The sequence below is a fragment of the Macrosteles quadrilineatus genome, unplaced genomic scaffold (genome assembly GCF_028750875.1).
Source record: "Macrosteles quadrilineatus isolate MER2022 unplaced genomic scaffold, UCM_ALF_1.0 Scaffold_8__2_contigs__length_117827958, whole genome shotgun sequence".
Lineage (NCBI taxonomy): Eukaryota > Metazoa > Arthropoda > Insecta > Hemiptera > Cicadellidae > Macrosteles > Macrosteles quadrilineatus.
Window position 1 is genome coordinate 64,906,332 of NW_026542601.1, and position 21,650 is coordinate 64,927,981.

The following is a 21,650-nucleotide window of genomic DNA, read 5'->3' on the forward strand; positions in this document are numbered from 1 at the left end:
GATCTACTAGTAAAAAGTGGTGCAAACTGTTGGTAAAAATTTCTTTAGAGATTCAATGGCGATGAGAAAAATTAAACAATTGATTTTTAGTAGGTTTTCATAGTCTGCGTTGGTAGAACTGGTAGCTTCCCCATTTGGCATTTCTCAGGTGCAGTGTCGTGTGCTTACACCTTACTGCTAATTGATAAGAAAAAGAAGTAGGCCTTCCCTTGTTAATTGTATCAATGTGTGGAAATGGTGTGCAAGGAAGATGTTGTTTCGTGGTTTAAGAGTTTACAAAGTCATACACGCATAGATGTCATGTGTAACCTGTTTAATTTGTGCTTACCCTTCGAACTACGGTTCCTAGGCACATGCCTGGAAGACCTCGGAAAACGAGATTTTCATGATCTCAGGACTACCGAAACTTCGGCTAATAACCCTTCAGAATTAAGTTCTCCAGACTTTCAGTGTATCAGTGATAAGCGTGCTCGAACTAAGTTGGCTTTATACATATCGCTGCTTCATTCTTGTAACTATGCATGCTCTAATGGTTTTTATAAAATCCTCTCTAACATTGAAGAAGTGAACCATCTTATTAAAGTTAATGGTGTATCTAGTGCAGATGATGAAGTTTTGGAAGAACTTCTTTTGATATACACCTTGGCTTTAAACCATCCTGCATTTACTTTTGAGCAAAAACTCTACTTAGGTGAAGTTTTTACTAAGCTTCAGCAAGAAGATGATCGAAGACAATGTGTTAAACGGACTAGATCGGTGCAAGGATCATCGGGGCTAGAGCAAGTTGACAAGATCTCAATGCAGGTAAGTTCATCGTCTCTTGTTAAAACTGCTTAACTTAGTGTAGGCCTAACACTAATCTTCTGAAATCCCCAAAGTTAGGCTAGAATCAATTTAGCTTTGAGTAAGTTAGGGCCGGCCTATGCCTATGCCTAAGCTTAGTCCTTTGAAACTAGCAATAGGCCTACGTTATCACTTTTTCCCTACATGACCTTAGCTTGGGCCATTGCATAGAGCTAGGTTTTCTTTTGCTTGTTTAAGTTAGACTAGGCCTAGGCCTACCTTTTTTAATTTCATGGGGTTAATGCTACGTAAGTAAATTAGGCCTAAGTGATCCTATTTATCCACTAAGTTACTGGTAACAGTTAATCAGTAGGCCTAGGCCTAGTTAGGTAGGCAGAGGATTTGCGTCCGGTAACCAGACGTGGATTAGCCTAAGTTAGGCGTCTGGCAGTTACCGTCATAACCTAAATTAACCAAACTTGCTGATAATGAAAAAAATCAAATGAAGGTTAAATTATGTTCATAAAATAGCCTAAAATTATAAGTTAAAGACCTCATATTCTAACAAGATGTAGGCCTACAGTTAAGGAGAAATGGCATTATAAGCAAAATCTTGGACAAACAGTTAGGCTAAAGTTAGTGTCACCGCACCGATGGGATTCCATCTAGATACTTACCTCTTGTAAATCAGCCGAGTACTCTTTCCACTACACCACAAACACCTATGGCTGTAAATCGTATCGTTGTGGAAATGGTGTTCCGGGCCCCCACAACCCGGTGACGTCACTGCCGGACGCCTAATCCATGTTCGGTTACTGGACGCGTATCCTCTGCGAGGTAAAAAGGCCTATCCTTCTGCACGAGTAGGCCTTCTGCTAAAGGTAGAGGCCTACTGGTATTGGTAGGTCCTAACTCATTCTTTGCTTCTTGTAGGATTTTAGGCTAGATTGAGCCTAAGTTATGAAAGAAATTCGTAGATTTTGGTTCTTATTTTGTTGTTTAAGTCTAAACATGAAAATAGCCAATTTTGATTTGGAAGTTATCGTGGGGAGCTTAAAAAGACGAAGACCTAATTTTGTTTAAGTTATTTAAGTTGAGTGTTGTTTCTTCTAAGTTTACAAAGATAACCTAGTTTGGGAAAAAATCACACTTTAAGTTAAGTAGGTAGGCCCAAGTTAAAGCAGATTGGCAATCGCATACCGTCAGATGGGGCTACTCTGAACGAAAAGTAAAAAAAAAATGTTTTGGCTCTGCGTAACACACATGAAATATGTCATATCCTGCATCTAATATTCATTTTCTAATTCCTTGGTTTATTTACTTTAAGAATATAAGTTTTATTAGCCTGCATAAGTCTTCATCTTAATATAGGCCCTAAGTCTTACTTATCATAAAGTCTTCACGAGGATCAGGTTTATTTACCTTCGATGCTGACCTCAGCAACTACAGTAGAGGTATCATGTAAAAGAAAGAAAAAGAAATTAAAGAAAGTAAAAACTGTAGGTAGGATATCTTATCTTATCTTACTAATATTATAAATGTGAAAGTTTGTGTGTTTGTTTGTTTGAAGTTCAATCACGCTTTAACTACTGGACGGATTGGGCTGAAATTTGGCATGATGATAGCTCACATTCCCGATTAACATAGGCTATAGGCATAGTCTTATCTCAAAAATCCTTTCGGGCTCCGCCCCACTGGCTCTGTAGCTCCCCATGTTAACCTTATGAGTATTCATATTTAATGGGAATTAAAGAATTTAGTCAGCTGTGTTTCAATTAAAAAAGTTGGTTCTATGATATGCAAAAGCATTACAAAGTTATACGAATTACCAACAGGGTGCAGCACTATTATATTTTTTTGCATTTATAAAAACAGCTAATTTGAACTAAGCAGCAACAAAAAACTGTGATACGCAATGAGAAATGTTAAATTAGGATTGTTTACAGGCATGTTTATGTTTTTAATTTTATGAATGATTTGAGATATTTTGCGAATTTTTTATAATTTATTTTTCTCTATTGTTTAGAAGTGGTAGAAAATTATGGCTATGGTAGATATGTAATACTATAGTATAACGTAAATTTAAGGAAGCAAATTGTATCAAACTGTGTCCTCCCCCATTGCAAACGCAAAACTTGAGTATAACTGCAATATAACCTAAGCATTTTGTACTTTATGCCAACCCCGTACGAAGGACGGGTTCTCTGCTAGTTGTAAATATATTAGGAGTTTTTAAGTTTTTGTTATTGAAAAAATGTTTTTCACTGTAATATTCATCGATAACTTAATTAAGTGAAGAAGTTTAACCATTACCAGGCCTCTTGAAGAACTAAAGAATCATACTAATGGAGGAGTAAATTACAGTTTTTTTGCGAGTTGTTTCAGGTTGTACTTAGGCTAAGTAAAAATTTTAATATTTAGCCTAATATTTTTTAATATTTTGTGTACGGTATATATTTGTTCATTGAAACCCCTTTTTTTATGGCATATCAAAGAAGCCCCTAGGTTTAACAGTAGATATGAGGTTAAAGTTTAGATGTTCATAGAAGCCCCATCCATGAGGCTACTTTGAACAGTCACAAAAATAGTATTTTTTTTTCTATAACATCTCTTTTACCGTAGTACTCATGGTAAGACCTGGACCCAGGACCGATTTTTTTTTTTTCGTTTTGAGGTCCTTAGAGACCAAAAACACCATCCGTTGAAAATTCATATATATATATATTTATATATATATATGTGTCCGTTAGCGTGATAACTCAAGCAAAAATGATCCAATTTTGATGAAATTTGGTACAAACGTGTAAACCTACGTTTATTCAAACGAGTTCGCCAACCAGCATGATCGGACCATGGGAACGGGGGTTTATGAGGGGTTTTATGGGGTAAAATTGGGTTTTTCCCATTTTTGACCCAAAAAACATCAAATTTTGCAATTTCTTTCTAAACTATTTTGTAGAGCTTAAAAAAACAAATAATTTAGTATATTGAAGCGTTATAATGCGCCTAATGGTTACGGAGAAAATTCCAAAAAATTGCAAATTTAAAATTTCCATGTTATTCTTATGGAGAATAAGTAAACTGTTGTAGTTTGCTTGTTTATTAACATATTTTGCCCAAATTTGGAACATGTTTTTATTTCTTACTAACAATTAACATTTTACATAAAAAAACACTTTTACCCTCCCTGTTGCAGCAAACCTAAGTATGTGTTTTAAACTGATTCTATTTAAATAGGGATAAATGTGATATTTTTAAGGAGACATTTTAGTGTAAATCCAATCAGGCAAATGGAAATTCGCTTAGTCTGCAGGTTTGCTGCGGCGGGGGTATTTTTTTTTAACATGCACAAGCTATAAGTTAGATAACATCCACTAGTTTTTAAGTTATTTAAATTTTTGTAACAAATTAGGATCACCGGAATTTTATCCCCCAGAAATTTTACCCCCTGGGCAAAGCTACCGTCACTACGACTTAGTAACCTGAGCGCTCAAAAGTTTGTTCGCGGCCGGAATTTTTCCCCCGCGGATTCGGAAGTATGCTAAATGAAAATAGACAGCGTGATTAATTAGATTAGCAATAAAAACCGGAATTTTAACCCCTGTCCATATAACTAGCGTTTAGACAACTGAAGAATGAAGATGTATGGGCCGGATGTTTACCCCCAGATTTTTACCCCCCGGAATTTCACACCTTAGCCGGATATAGAAATTATTAAGAATGATTGATTTTCTTATTTCTATTTTTATTTAATTGTAAACATTTTATTATTAAATAGCCTAACTTATCTTTATTTAAACATAAATTCACTGTTTAATTTTGATCATATTAACTAACCAACAGTTGGCTGTTGGCTTCAATGATTAAATCCTGATATTCGAATCTCAAAATTAAAATTAAAAACCTGTTTGATTTAGTTGATGTTACAAATAAATCAAGATAGCTACTCAACAATAAAATGTTTACTATTAAATTAAAATTGAATGAAGAGTCTTAACCATTCTCACTAATTTATATATCTAGCCAGGGGGTAAAAATCCGCCCGGGGTTAATTACGGGGGTAAACTCAGCTTTGAAGGTGTAGCGTCAGCTGATGTCTTAGCAACCAATATTTATTCTCGCTATTGGAATTTTACAGGAATGTACACAACTTATAGTTAACTCTTTATTAAAAATACTTTTCTCTTACTCATTTGATCGTAAGTTTATTGAACTACACACAACTATGACCAATGGATCTCCTAAGACCTACACCCGCATCATGCCACAACATACAGGATCGTTTGTTTTCAAGAACCTCAGCACTTGTGATTTTGTCTTCCTCCGTCAAGATAGTTTAAGAAGATCTTAACAGGCCCCATATGCTGGTCCCTACAAGGTCATATGTGCCGTGATGACAAGCCAATCACAATCATTATAAGAGGCCAAACAACTTAAGTGTCTTTTGACAGGGTCAAGCGGATAGTGTCTTATATTGTCGCGGATGAAAATCGTTTTCCTGAGCCTACGAAACGTTTGGTGCCACCTGGACTTAAAGCGGAGGAATCCTCAAACCTACCACCTTGTAAAACTCCACCTGCGAAGCCGTATCAAACTCGTTCTGAAAGACAAATCCGACCCTGGGTTACTCTTCAGAATATATAGATTCCTTTTCTCTGTGGGAGGCTGGTGTAGCATCAGCTGATGTCTTTGCAAACACTATTTATCATTCTTGCTATTGGGTTTTTAGAGGAATGTACACAACTTGTAACTCTTCATTTTATCTACTAGGTACGTTTTTCTTTGATCATAAGTTTATTGAACTACACAAACAACTAGACCAGAAAGTCTCCTCTAGCGAAGTTGCAAAAATTTACACATTGTTCATCATAGGCTAAACTCTGTTAGGTACAAGAGTTGGTTTAACTTACTGCTAGTAAGCTGTTCGATACATGATAGGCCTATAGGACTAGAAGTTATATATTGTGTACTGTAATTGTATTGTAAATCGTCAGAAAAGTTTGTTTAAGTAATTGTAGTCTTAACTCAATAGAGCGTATTTATCTATTCGTATAGCCTGTTTATTATTACACAAAATTCAGTATTTCTAACTAAATAGCCTAGCCTACTTAGATTAATCACTAGAGATAACATTTTGAGGAATTTACTTACCCATGAACATTTGTAGGCTTATCAGCCATGTGGTTCACCGGATCAAATCCAGATGCATCCCCAGAGCAACACTGGTCACTCTACACCCATGACTCCTGCGGCTCTAACAGGTAATTTGGTACATAGGCTAAGTTTGCCAACAACTCTACTCTTTTTTTGTGATGTAGGCCTACTCTTGTTATGCAGTTAATTAAGATGCCCCATTTTTTTTTTTAGATCCAAAAGTCATATGGGCCTATGATTTAAAAGGTCTAGCCTACACAGGGTTTCCCTAAGTACTCAGCCAAAATCTGGGAAATGGTTTTATAGATCAAAATAAAGAGAAAAATGAGACACACTGACTAGCGCACGACCTTAATTTAACCTTATTGTATAAGAAATAACTAAAAATCTTCATATATCAGCTGTGATATTTATTAAGTTATCCCATCTTTTTTATTAAGGTGTCTTTTGATGGGAAATTAAAAATTATATGAAAGTGCTCTTGACATTTTTTCATAAAATTGGCCATTTTTTGGGAGCCTAAGTTAGCCTACAAAAAGTAAAATGGCCGCCATTTTGAATCTTCAAATTGGACAGACTTAACTTTACTTGGCAGATATCTGGTTGAATGAATAAATGATGGTGATTTACTCTAGAAAAATTTGCTATATGGTACAAAAGTTTATATTTTAAAATGCCAGGCATTAATTTCAGCAAACATAAATTAACTTAAATTTGGGCCTGCTACAAAAATATGGCAGAGGGAAAAAATTAACAAATGAACTTTAATGTTGAACGATAAAAAGTAACAAAACGAAGATAAAAATAAACTTTATGGTTAGTGGAGTGGACCTTTATATTGTCTCATAAAACCATTTCTCAGAGTTTGGCTCTTTACCTATGGGACACCCTGTTTACTTTCGTAGGTTATACTACAAATTGCATACCTATGCCTATTTTCCAGGCCATCATCAATGGAGACCTAAAGTAGCCTATTACCAGTATTGAGGAATAAGTATTTTTTTTCTGATTTGTCTTGATTTATTTATTTAATGTTAGTTTGTTAGGTGTTAGGTCCTAATAAAAGAATGTGTCTCTAAGATTTTGAATGTTTGTTCTATTTAGAAAGATGTTAATTGTATCAGAGTGTAGGCCTAATGATGAAGAGGTTAGAATGTTTGTCTACCATTCACGCTATAGGCCTAGTCTCTTCTTAGCGCATATCTACAGCCGAATGTATGAGTCAGTAATACTAGGCTGACGTTCGCTGAGGCGTCCACAAAATCGTGTGGAGTTATCAGGGCATTGTCATTGCCCCTTACCATCATTCTTCATTATTAAGTTATTTTACCTTCAATATTGGAGTGAGTAAGACAGTTACATATTGTTCCCAGTGAATAGAAGTAAAATCCACAGTGATCTCATCTATCTATATATATAATACGCTAAGCCGATTTTTGTAAACAGAACTCCTCCCTCATTTTTTGACCGATTTTGATGATTAAAGTGTCAAAAGAATGGCCCTGATCTGTAGTTTTGCAAAGTGTTTTTATTTTTTTGAAATCTTTATTAGTTCGGGCTGGATCTTCCATTAAAGTTGGGGTTTTTCCCATAAGATTAAGATGGGGGAATCTAAATATTTAATTGGAAAATTTGTCTCCAGTAATTGAAGAGAACGACTGGGCGTAGAAACTTGGTAGAGGTGTCCAAAGAAAGGTCTTGGTCTGTAGATGAGTTATCAAAAGAAAAACGAAGTAAATTCGCTTAGGGCTCTGCCCCAGAAGCCTTAAAGGATACCTCCACAGATTTGTTTACATTTTGGCCATGTGGATAGTACTTTTTAATGAAACAGCTGTTAATTTTTAAATTGTATTTTAAACAACAAACATTTATTGAGAGTTAGTTACTGAATTGTCCAAAGAAAGTATTTGCAATGTTATTTTCTTGAACTCTTAGAGAGCCTTTGAATATTAGGCTAACGAAATGGGTTGTGCATTTTTACTAGCGCGCTACTCAGCAACACAAACAATTTAATTTATCTCTAAAAAAAACATATTCTTAAAGTGCACTGAGCAGCAGCCTAAAAAATACTATGTAACTTCCTCATATAGTTACAAAATGCTCAAACTCGCATTTTGACATTTATGAATCGGCTTATATTTCTCCAACAGTTATTCATCTGCAGAAGATGTTCAGTGTGCTCTTATCGTGTCTAATAACATACAAACACAAAACCTTGCCTAAAATGGTACCTATCTTGACAAATTATTTGCAGTGGCCTATATAACGGACCGTGGCCAACTGGATTGGTAGGTAACATTATTGAAAGTAACACGATATTTTGGCTGTAAGAGTAAATACTATTTAAGCAGCTACTGTCATGACAGAAAGTCATGTTCCTTTTAAACTAGATTGCATTATCCTTTATAAGATACGTTGATTAAGAATGCATGTAAACGTCAATATTTACTTAACAGCCAATTTAAAGAATGTTTTTTCTCTTCGGAAATGCCACATTGCTATTTAATTTGCATTATTTGTTGCCAATGAAGCCACACGACCATATAAACGAGGAGGCCCCTAACCGTCCATTTCGACGGGTTTCACCTAGTTATATGTATTTTCAGAGACCTGTATATTTACATTTCAAGCTTAAAACCCTTGAAGTATGCAAACTTGTAGATAACAGAGAGTGATACAGTTATAAATAGTGTAAAGTAGAATCCAACCAAAATAGTTTCGGTTTCTACCATAACTGCATAAAAGTTTTACTGTTTGCAATGGTAAGTGTAAGAAGGTAAACACAAAAGATATATATCTCCCTTATATCTGACCCCCTGAAAACTAAAAGAGTTGAACCAACCAAACAATTAGATAAAACTATTCAATAAACTAATTTACATCTAGGCTACTGCAATATTATTTCATAATATACAATAGGCCTACTATTTATTGATACGGACAATTAATTTTAATGACATTGAACATTCCTTACTAAAACTGTGATATTTAAACAATGATTATCGACTTGCTTATTTGTCCAGACCGAGCTTTTTTAAATGCTTGTCGGTCGTTACTTTGGAAATCTAGGGTTAAAAAATAGTACATCTATCAGTGGAACTAGGCTCTAATATAATATGGTTTTCATTCAAACCAATTCATCACTGTATGGACTACTATTAAACATTAAATTTAAAGGATTTCTCAAGTACGCATATTTCATATAAAAAAAAATAATTTTAACTAAGATAGCCTACTATTATTTTGTAGCGATGGGCTGGTTAGAGATGATTTATTTTTGAGTGGGTTATGGTTGGTGCTGGCTGGCTGGGGGTTACATGAAATCAGGAACATGAGATTAAGGCCCCTTTTAATCACCGTGGCAGCCCGCCAGGGGTTCCCCGCCGCGGTTTTGTAAATGCATTGCCGTAAATGGGTGCTTTTATTCAAATAGGAGCGGTCTCTGAAGTTGCGGCTAGCCGCGAAGGTTTGTAAATTCATCCTAAGTTACCACATGGGTGGTTAGGTATTGGTGTACTTCAAGAAATGTCTGGTCAGACTAATTTAACTGAGGGCTTAGGAAGCGCTGGATCTGTTTAATTAAAAGGAAAAAAGGCTTTACTCTTGCTAAACATCCTGAGCCATCTATTTACGAGCTGTGATTAACCAATTTGTACTATGTTCAACTTAATAAACAACCTGAAAATCTAATATCTGCATTGATATGAATAAATTAATAAATGCCTTGATATTGAATAGGCCTACTGAATTTTAGACTGATAATTTATGGACTAGTGAATTACTTGGATTGGAAGGAGATAAAAGTTTTTAGATCAGTTTAATATCATGTGGTTAGATTGTCCAAATAGATGCTGGATTTAATAAAAAGGAAACTCTTTAAACACACAAGCAAACTATTTCCTTAAACCCCTGGTTTCTCCACAGCAACCCCTGACTAAAGCTGAACTATTGCATACTAAAGAAGTTAACTTAACCAAAATTAATAATAATAATACCCTACTCTCAGACTCAGGTAGGCTACTTAGGTAGAAAACTCTGATCCTGTTTATTTGCAATAGGTCTTGGGCGAGGGAGGTTGGATTTGTTTCGTTTCCGTTTCTGCGGCTGACTATTGATTTACCAGCCATTTACACATTGTCCTAAAATAGCTAAAACCCTAAAGCTGTTATTTAACTGAAGGTTCTTAGACCAAAAAATATAGAATAATGTAGATAGAACTGGTGAAAAACATTTTTAATTTAAGTAAGGATTTCAAAAAATAAAATGTATGTTTGATGGTCGAGTAATACAGTAGATCAAAGAATGATTTTATGTAAACCGACAATTTTGTCTAAGTTAAAACATGTAGTTCTGTTCTGTCCGAATGAAATCCCACGTAATTTATATTAGCATGTGGTTTTCATGCAAACGAATCCATAGATAATATGAGTGCTACTATAAAACTATTAAAGAAGCTTTCCCCAAGTAAGCTTAGGGAACTACGAACACACCATATCAGCTATTATTTAATTAGATATGATGTTGTTTGAATTTAAACAGGTTTATGTTGGATCAATACTTACTTGATTAGTATTAAAATAATAGTTTTCATTCAAACCATTTCAACACTATTATATGTTCCTAAATAAACTTTTTCCAAGTAAGCCTTGGGCAGTGTTGTTAAATTGTATCGTACTCTTGTACAATAATCGCAAAGTAAATGGCTTAACATTTTTTTTATAGCATTTCAAATTGTCTATTTTGTAGGGTAAAACTAATAAAATTTTGCTACAAATACTTAATAATAAAATAAAATAAATTTGGTTAGTCCATGTAGTAAATACTAAATTATATTCAAACTAAAACCAAGAATTAATCATGCTAAATAATAAATAACAAGATGATTAACAGCCTGAATATTAGAACAGAAACGGTATTGATTATAAGCTTAACAAAATTACGTCATTGGCACAAAAGTAAACATTTTTTTGTATTATTATTTATATGAAACTATCAAAGTTGTCCATACCATATGTTAATCTAAATAGTTTAAGGTTCCAACTAGTGCAACGTCATTTGTTCATGTTTATGATCCATACCGTTTCGGTTTTAATATCCGTAATCAACAGTTAATATAATTCTATCGGCTGTTTCAAAATGCGTTGCATTCAAGATAACGGCTGATCTCATGCCTTTGTTTATGTGTCAAATACTGCTTCCATAAGGATTACAATGAAACTTTAATTGAGACCATGTAGGGTGGATTCCTGGGATAATATTTTAATGCCATATAGATGTTGGCACTCACCAAATAGTATTTATCACCATCCAGAAATTTTGAAAATAATTGCTTCAGCCATTTATAAGGGGTTTGTGTATGACAAAATGGACAACAGTTGATGTAAAGGAGCTTTGCTCGCTCCGCTCAAAAAAGGGATTGAGGGTGTGATGATTTTATTGTTTGTATGCTCTACCTTGTGATCTTGCAAATTTGTACACATTTCTAATAGAGATTGGAAATACTATTACTTAGCAAAATTAGTCAAGAACGTTCCATAACAAAGTAAAAGGTGAAATAATACTATTTTGTCACCTATTACTTCCCTGTCCTAGATTAGAGTTATTGTATTTCTTGCCGCAATAGTAAGCACGCAGACTATTACTATTACTTGATGATGCTACCTGTTAATAGGAAGAAATAATTTGTATTATTCAACTCCCTTGTTCTATTTCTGCTCTATGTTTGTAGGTGATCCGCTTGTGAGCATGCCCGAGCCAATGATGGGGTTCCTCCCGCCATATTTAATGAGTTACCACCCTGCCATGGTGCTACAGCCACCCCCCTCAGATCAAAGATCTCCCTTGGTCAGTCGTACCAACTCACCTTGCCAGGTTGGAAGAGATTTACTGGAAAACAATTTTTTTATATTATGAAAATGTCTACCATAAAGGTGGAACTACTGAAATATAGTGTCCAAATTGTAATCTATATAATCTGAGTGATAGAGTTCATTTAAGCTTAAAAGGTTTTTAAATACCCTTAGTTTTTAATTTTATAAACTTTAAGTGTCTTTGTTTTATTAGGGTTTTGTGTTAAACAGAGTGTTTTGTTTGATTTAACTGTAAAAAAAACAAACGCAAGTAGCCTATGCCTCTATCGCTCAAGAGATTGAGTTTATGTCCTTAATATGTGTACGACTTTGCTTCTGAAATATAAGTTTTGGTCCTGCTTCAGTGGTTGATACTTTTGTGTTATTTATTTTTTCTTTGTCCTCAAAACAGGAAATATATGAATATGATGTTTTGGAGAAAGTTTGAGTGTGTTGCAATCTAGCTACCATTAGAGCATTTTTACGCATATAGTTACAGTTTCATGAAGTGTTTTATTAGTTTTATGTTCTCATTGTTGTACAAATTGTAAAAACTTGAACTAGAACTTTGATTGCAGTCTGCGGTTATTGAAACTGAACTTAAGTTATTTTCTGTATTGATCCAGAAAATTGATATCTGTGAAACAAGAAATATAAAGTTTATAAAGGGAACTTGCAATATATAGGGACATATAGTTGATGTTTTCTCTTGTTACAGTCTAACTCCCCTAGTAGAGCGGGCTCACCAGGGAGACCGAAGACTCTGCCTCAGTCGTTCAACCGACCTCCGCCCCCCGTCATCGACCCTCTAAGGGTTGAACAGATGGGTAAAGATGTGCCACACAACTTGCCTAATGCTGGGAAACCAACGTCCATGGAACAGGTACAAATCTGTGTGTCATTAGATCAATAAGACATGAATGATTCTTGGTAGGCTACTTTGGCCAAGCTAAAAATTACAGTAGCATTATTTAATATAGTATTAAGTACTGTATTTGCAAAAGATTGCGATTTTTTAAGAATCTCGCAAATCATTTCACTCATGCAGTGTAGCCAATTAAAGGTAGAGTTAGTTGATAACTCAATTGTTGCACCAGTTGAGACGGCTGACTGATGAGGAACTACGAGAGCAAGGGTTCAACAACCTGTCTATCAACCAGTTCCGTACGTTGGAGACCAAGCTTCAAGCTACCAATGGTTACAACCTTCCGGGCAAGAAGTTACCTCCCGTAGAACCTGAGCCTGCGCCCGCAGCTGACGTCTCTGTAAGTTCAACTTAACATGTTTTAGTTTTAGTAGTTTTACTAATTGTCAAAATCAGAATTTCTAATATTGAAACCGGAACATAATATCAAATCTTAACTCTCCTGCTACTATTTTTTTGCTTCTATAAAAATATCAAAATCAGTGTAACATTAGGCAGATACGAAATTGATCTCACTTTGTATCATCCAGTTAGCATTATACAGGTTGTTTGAAGGTCAGTTAGCTTAACTCATAATTTATCTTATCATAAGGTTGTTTTTTTAGGCTACCAAATTTATTATTTATTTAATAGTTACTCTCAGCTATATATTAAAAGATAAATTCGTAAGTGCCACAATCTATTTTAGAGGTCAGTAGCTAATTGTGCTTAGACTGTCACTAAACTATTATTTGTCGGTCTTACCGATATTAGTTTATTTGTAGGTCAGTGGCTGAAGTTGTTCCTCTGTAATTTTTTTTCAGTATGTTACATTATGTGTTTGTATTTGTGTACACAGGCCGCTGGACCGTTGCGGAGGTACAACAGCATGGACGGCCCACTCAACCCTGCGCCGCCTCAGCCGCAGTTTTACTACCCGTGTATCACGTCACCGTCGTGTCTGGCGTGCATGGTGGGCTACCGTGGTGCGCCACACGCCAAGTTCCCTCTGGTACATCAGCTCAAGTGCATGAGTCTGGAGAACGACGCCAGCCTTCACAACTCCAGTGCTAGTGACTCTGCTAGTGACCACTCACCACCCGACACACCTAGTCTGACCACTGCACCGTTAGAGAGAGGAGGTAATTATATCAACCAATTAAGCTTATATTCAACATATTTTCAAATAGTTTTCTTTTGTGGAATTGTTAAACATAGTACTAAAGACGCAAAACTGTTTTTAATGTCTAATGTGTGTAAAATTTTATCAATCTGTGATTGTGGCCCTAGTTGGTATTTACTACTGTAACAGCGACATCATCCTTAACGGAAAAACATGAACATCTACTGGGATTTAGGAGATGTCATCATTGTCACCAACCATACCGACAAAATCGTGAACATTTTGTCTGCTGTGTTCACGGGGACTTGTAATCGTAGGCACAAGTGTAACTCACGGTGACATCATCATATTCTCCCGCAAAAGTAGCGAATTAGTGGACACCTTCCTCAATTGCAAATACCAAGGGCTATTGTAATCCACCAAGCTGACAAAATCGTTCAGATCTCCTACGATGGCAGACACATCATCGTCATTTGCGATTGCGGCAAATTTCTTACAGCTAAAACATATCTCATACTGATTAAATCCAATCATACCTGAGGATCAGGAATGTATTTGTCCCAAATGTTTTCTAGAATTTTGGGAACCGTTTATTCATTGAGTTACCAGTAGGTAGCGAAGGTTGTGCACATAAGTAGAAGCTTTATAAGAAAAATATAGACTTGGTTGTTGTCTCTAGTATTCAGTTTAGTAACAGTAGCAGTGTTTGTAAACAGATGTGTGATGTGTATGTGTCACAGGTCCAGTGGTAACAGTTGTTTGAGTTGTCACAGGTCCAGATGTAACAGTTGTATGATGTGATACAGGTCCAGCAGAGGTGTGGGAGGAGCAGAGGTTACCAGAGACAAGTGACAGGATAGTAGCTGGACATGGACGTTCACGAGGAGCTGGCCGCAGCAGTCGTACCAACCCTCCTGGAATACAGACCTTGCCTCGGGGCCGTGGACTCAATCCTGCTCATAGGTACACTTGAATTTGTTGTCACTTTGCCAACAACTTCTCAACAGATATTACATCTTGATAATTTAATGGTATTGGGAAAACTATTCACAGCTAATTTTAACATGAAAATAGTTCCAGTTAATAGCATTCAATAATCTAACATACAAGTTTATTTCATATTTTGCCCCAAAAAAACTAACTCCAGAAAGAAATGGTATGTTAAAGTTGTATTTTAACACTTAAAATAATTTTCTACTAATATTTTTTTTTTTCACCGTCACATTTATTTTGATTTTGTAGGCGTCAAAAATACACACTTCCTGCACTTTTTATGGACGACATTTGTAGAAAGTAGTTGTACAAGTTTTGGAAGAAATAAATAGTGGAAGCATCTCTAGAAGAATTAGTTAAAGCAGATCAACAGTCAGTTTGAAGAACCCTTGCCACAAGCTTAATGTAATGTTTTTATTAGTTAGAGGATTCCTATAAGAAACGTATTAATACTGAACTCTAATTATGTGCAAAAGCCTTATATAAAAGATTGTACGTCTGTTCAGCAGATGGAATTTCTGCTTGTGTACTGGTTTTCGTAATACGACTGATGCAGATAAAGGAACATGGTGCACGCTGATGTAAATTAAGATTTTAGTATGAAAAATGTTATTACAGTAGTGTGAAACTGACTTTCTTTTATCACTTATTGGTATGTTGTGCTCCTAAATTATATCATTCAATCTTCTCAGCAACGCATTTAAATACATCACTACCGATTTACATTATAGGTATATTTTAACTGTTGCTGAAAATCTCAGAATTTGGTGTTAAATCACATGCTTGTAGAAATTCATAATCTGTTGGAGGTTTCACCCCTAGAAGACACTATGACATCTGATATTTGACATCTATGTAAAGTAACACATGATGAAGATTCAAAACATCACAGAGGCAGCCAAAAGCATATTCTTAGATTGAAAATACTAAAATCACTATAGTTTAAAGAATCTGGGAGAAAGATAAGTATTAATAAATAAAAGTATATATTTGAAATAACAAACAGTTGAAAAGTAATATACACACTGACAGCTGATCAGAGTTGCAACAAGGAAAGGTTATCAACTACGAGTTTTTGAGACTAAAAATATGAAAAAATTAGCAATTCCCTCACAGATTTGTTTATTGACCCTTAGGTCAAGTTCAAAAAGAAAAAGAAGTTTTGAAGAAGATGCAATGCTGATTTGTTTATTGACCTTTAGACAAGTTCAAAAAGAAAAAGAAGTTGTGAAGAAGATGCAATGCAGATTAGTTTATTGGCCCTTAGACCAGTTCAAAAAGAAAAAGAAGTTGTAAAGAAGATGCAATGCAGATTTGTTTATTGACCCTTAGACAAGTTAAAAAAGAAAAATAAGTTGTCAAGAAGATGCAATGCAGATTTGTTTATTGACCCTTAGAGAAGATCAACAAGAAAAATAAGTTGTGAAAAAGATGCAATGCAGATTTGTTTATTGGCCCTTAGACAAGTTCAAAAAGGAAAATAAGTTGTCAAGAAGATACAATGCAGATTTGTTTATTGACCCTTAGACAAGTTCAAAAAGAAAAAAAAGTTGTGAAGAAGATGCAATGCAGATTTGTTTATTGACCCTTAAACAAGTTCAAAAAGAAAAATAAGTTGTGAAGAAGATGCAATTAGTAGATTAATCGACCCAGGATGGGATGATTAGTGTAATAGAACTGTAACAAATGAGAAACCTCCTGAAGTAGGCTTGATTGTATGGAGTGACCAAGTGACCATGTCGGAAATAAATTATTGCGAGGCTTACAATCACTTCAGATTTGAGTGGCCACAGGAATAAGTAAGTAATTAGTGCACCTCAGTTAAAATAACATCAGGACTTATAAAGATAAAATAATACAAATAAAACTTTTTTTATAGAATAATTGCTATTGACAATGCTATGCTACTGTGCCTTTGTCAATATCAGGCAAAAGAATAATTGGGGCATTGGTTTATTGAGATTGGTAAGGTCTTTTTAGCCATTGAGTAGCTGATTATCAAAGCAGAAATATCAAAAAGTCATAAATATTTAATAAATGTTTTATACAATACCTATTCTATGTTATGTATGTGAATAAAGGCTGATGATTGTTTAAGTAACTTGCTGGTTTACTTACATATTTATTTACTTATGATAAAACTCTTACGTACTTTTTTTATTCTTATTCAAAAATTAGTAATTGATGCAAATAAATATATGCTTAGCTCATGCCGTACAACAAAATAATTTTTTTGACATACTAAAAAATCCACTGTGTTCTCAAACAATTTTTTTGTAGAATCCCAAATTTGTATTTAGGCTATTGATAAACGGTTTTTACGTTTCAATTTTTTCACAGGCGGAGGGATGCAAACTCTGCTAATGGCTCGGTAGACGACCGCAAAGTGTTCAATAACGAAGGAGGCAACGGCGGAGGGGTGACTTTCCCCTTCACCACCCCGTTGTATCCCCAGAATCAGTTCGTACATGCAGCCGCCTTCCCGTCATTCACGTCGCAGGGCTCCGTTTACCATCGACTGCCTCTACATCATCCCAACGGAGAGATGCTGTTCCATCCGTTGCCGCCACCTCCCACGACACAGTTCCTGCCCACACGGCCTGCGCTGCCGCATATGCCTTTCTCGCCCCTTGTCCCTCCGCCTAAGATCTCTTGTTACAACTGTGGCAGTCAGAGTCACATCGGCCCGGACTGTCCCGAGGCTACCATTGAGGAGATTACCAACAAGGGTGAGTTCAATGAATCCCACACCACCCAAATCGTCATTCTTGACATTTTAAATTATATAAAAAAAGTATATACAACAAAGTATTTGAGGAAAATAATCCGCAGATAAGATAAATCAAATTAACAAAACTACTTGAATTTGACATAACTTAACCCAAACAAACTTCCTCCAATACTTCCAATACCAAACATTTTGAATTTTGTTCTCCACGAATCACAAAAACTGAAATAATACAACCTAATCTAATCTGTCCATAAAGGAACCAACCAGCCGGTGAGTGTCCACCCACACAGGACAAGCCTCTCTCTTGTGCTCTTGTTATGTGTTGCTGACCGTGTATGTGTTATGTGCAGGTCAATACAAGATCGACTACACCAACAACCATCCCAAGCCTGGCGAGTGTCCACCCACACAGGACAAGCCTCTCTCTTGTGCTCTGCTATGTGTTATGTGTTGCTGACCGTGTATGTGCTATGTGCAGGTCAATACCAGATCGACTACACCAACAACTATCCCAAGCCTGGCGAGTGTCCACCCACACAGGACAAGCATCTCTCTTGTGCTCTGTTATGTGTTGCTGACCGTGTATGTGTTATGTGCAGGTCAATACCAGATCGACTACACCAACAACTACCCCAAGCCTGGCGAGTGTCCACCCACACAGGACAAGCCTCTCTCTTGTGCTCTGCTATGTGTTATGTGTTGCTGACCGTGTATGTGCTATGTGCAGGTCAATACCAGATCGACTACACCAACAACTATCCCAAGCCTGGCGAGTGTCCACCCACACAGGACAAGCCTCTCTCTTGTGCTCTGTTATGTGTTGCTGACCGTGTATGTGTTATGTGCAGGTCAATACCAGATCGACTACACCAACAACTACCCCAAGCCTGGCGAGTGTCCACCCACACAGGACAAGCCTCTCTCTTGTGCTCTGCTATGTGTTATGTGTTGCTGACTGTGTATGTGTTATGTGCAGGTCAATACAAGATCGACTACACCAACAACTATCCCAAGCCTGGCGAGTGTCCACCCACACAGGACAAGCCTCTCTCTTGTGCTCTGTTATGTGTTGCTGACCGTGTATGTGTTATGTGCAGGTCAATACAAGATCGACTACACCAACAACTATCCCAAGCTTGGCGAGTGTCCACCCACACAGGACAAGCCTCTCTCTTGTGCTCTGCTATGTGTTATGTGTTGCTGACTGTGTATGTGTTATGTGCAGGTCAATACAAGATCGACTACACCAACAACTATCCCAAGCTTGGCGAGTGTCCACCCACACAGGACAAGCCTCTCTCTTGTGCTCTGCTATGTGTTATGTGTTGCTGACCGTGTATGTGTTATGTGCAGGTCAATACAAGATCGACTACACCAACAACTATCCCAAGCCTGGCGAGTGTCCACCCACACAAGACAAGTGACCTCGCCTCTCTACTATAGTTACGTCTTCCAGCACCAGCGCAGCGCCATTGTCACCGTAAACTATTTATTTCTATGATTACTTTTTGTTTTAATAGTGTAATTAGCCTTATCTGTGCACATTCTTTTATATAATTTTCTAAGCGTATAAATTATTTAAAGTCTTAACGCTTATCACGGCAGGTGAAGCTGATTCGTATTATTTATTGTAGTCGGGATATTATTATTTTTTTAGTCCGACTTTATTTATGTCTTAAGGTGGTCACACCGACTATATAGCGTCCCTTTATGACTCAAAGTATTTTGTTATACCTTTTTATTGATTGAAAACCGTTTTTATATTTATACTGAAATATTTTCTGTAATATTAATCTTGAACAGATTTTACTGAAGTTAACAACCCGATTTACACTCACACGATGAAGCTCTCTCAGAAAGTGTCCTTATCGACAGATCGGTGATGATCCCGGTACTTAATCGCTTGCTTCACATCGTCTCTAAGTGACATCTACTGTTGAGTCTAGCGTTTCACAACTACGGTAGTGATTTGTCTGTGTTCATTGCTGTAAATACCATTAATGTTACATTTGTGTAAATAGATTTACTATAAATACTACCAATAAGTCATGAAAAATATATTTGTTAAGTTGTAACGTGTGAGTTAAAAATATTTTACCTTTGTGTATTTTAAAGGAAAAAAGATAAAAAATATTTGAATAAAAAGAAAACCTCTATTTTTTGTGTATTTATTTATCCCTTACTTCCTTCCTTCAATTATCAATGATCTTTATTTAGGGGATTATGAGTGTCTATAATTTGTATGATTTTGCCCCTGTGTTTGTGTTGTGTGAGTGTGAAGCCTCTGTTATTTGTAAGAAGACTATACAGTAAATAATTTTGTCATTAAAGGATATTGGTTCAATGGTGTGTAGTGTCAAGAGCCTTGGAGAACAAATAAGGGCAACACACAAGGGCTTGGCAATTTCACCTCAAAAACAGCTAATATTCAAGGTATTTCAAGGCAAACCTAATTTCATGTTAATTTGGACTTTGTTGCTGTAACTTACAGTTTATAGTTGTTTAGATATGTTGTTTTAGTGCTCAACGAATACAATTAAATGTGAGGTTGCTGGCTAGATCCTGAGATATAAGTGTCTCTTGGAGGTTGGAACTTGACTCATCTGCAAGTTACTTGATCATTGGGCTTATAATAAATAATAATGGCCAATAGAGCTAACTGGTCCTAGAGAAAAAACTATAATCTTATTTTTCCTCTGTCTCATCTTAAAATACACACCCTTGTTGGTAAGTCAACAGTCTGGAGTCAACATATTAAATTGAATCAGGGGTACCGCAAGGCAGTGTTCTTGGTCCTATTTTATACATTTTGTTCACTTATGATCTACCAAGAAGGGTATTTCAGTTGCAACGTTTGCAGATGACACTGCTTTTTTATCAAACCAGGATCATATTTTGGCATCATCAAACTTACAGGCTGCATTAGACTACAAAATTGGAAAATTAAATTAAACGAAACGAAGTCCATTCAAGTTACATTTACTATGTCAACAAGAACTTGCCCACCAGTAACATTGAATAATGTCATGCTTCAACAAGAAAAGAAGTTAAGTAGGTACCCTACCTCGCTATGCACTCAACAGAAGACTTTAGACCTACACCAGCTCTGGGGAACCTCTTCAAACTCAAATAGGTAAAGAAATAATTCAAAGATTTCAATCCAAAACACTTAGAAAACTTTTACAAGCACCTTGGTATGTATCTAATAAAGTTATTCATCAAGATACAAAATTAACTTTTCTTTAGAGAAGAAATAAAGAAACGAAGCGAAAATTGTCAAAGAAAATCATCCAAATTTCCAGGCAGTCAACTTCCTCGATAATAGCGAAGCTACTTACAGGCTCAGAAGAATACATCCAATCTATATTCCAAATTGTTTCTAGTTTATTTTTTATAAAATGTTTTGCTTTGTATGTTAGTGCACTCGCTGGAGTGTTAAGTGTTAACATAACACAAGCTGCTATACGGGTGCTTGGCAACGGGAAGAAAATTTGACCTAGAGAGCTATTAAAGTGGTGCCGATGTGCGTTACAGCGATAATATACAACTAACAATAATAATACAGCAACTCTATGGTTTAGTTTGAAAATATAAACTGATTTAAAAGCGTAAACCTACTTACTTTCAAACCCCTACTTTTGATGTTGAAATGAAATGAAATAATATTTTTAAATGAAATGTTTCCCATAAATTATATACGTATATAAGTACATTTTATTTTTTTAAAATATTACAGCAAAAATTACTAACTATATAACTAAACAAAAATTATATTCTGTTGAAAGAGATGTTATTGATTTATGTTAATAGATCCATAAGAATATGAAAACATACCTTAGTGTAGCAATAACATCAATTGCTTCATATTGATGATTCATGAGTGACATGTTTTACCATAATTCTTCAATAGTCAAGCCTCTTCACATGTAGCTTACTATATAAATTTAAAAAATGAAACTTTGAGCAATACTACAAAACTTATACAACCTCACTTTAAAACCAAACATAACCCTCCTTTGCTCCTTAATCTACATAAAGCGTCACAAACATCTTTTTCGAGTAAATAAACAAACACCAGTTCATTGTACTGACCAGCTGTTTCATTAACTAAAT

The 21,650-nt window shown here is 35.7% G+C and overlaps 1 protein-coding gene across 1 annotated transcript; it reads left to right on the top strand.

Annotated features, from left to right (window-relative positions):
• On the top strand, positions 1–19,682 carry LOC128999722 (zinc finger CCHC domain-containing protein 2-like). Its single transcript, XM_054426371.1, has 9 exons — positions 1–804; positions 5,951–6,044; positions 11,666–11,808; positions 12,505–12,669; positions 12,884–13,051; positions 13,550–13,832; positions 14,620–14,776; positions 17,147–17,535; positions 18,891–19,682. Exons 1-9 carry the CDS (start codon positions 235–237, stop codon positions 18,959–18,961), a joined length of 2,040 nt encoding a protein of 679 aa, XP_054282346.1. The 5' UTR covers positions 1–234; the 3' UTR covers positions 18,962–19,682.
• Positions 19,683–21,650: the final 1,968 nt, after the last annotated feature.

Coding starts and splice junctions, on each gene's coding strand:
- LOC128999722 (XM_054426371.1), top strand. CDS start 235: ATGGTGTGCAAGGAAGATGTTGTTTCGTGGTTTAAGAGTTTACAAAGT. Junction 805..5,950: donor TTGACAAGATCTCAATGCAG/GTAAGTTCATCG, acceptor GAACATTTGTAG/GCTTATCAGCCATGTGGTTC. Junction 13,052..13,549: donor CGCCCGCAGCTGACGTCTCT/GTAAGTTCAACT, acceptor TTGTGTACACAG/GCCGCTGGACCGTTGCGGAG.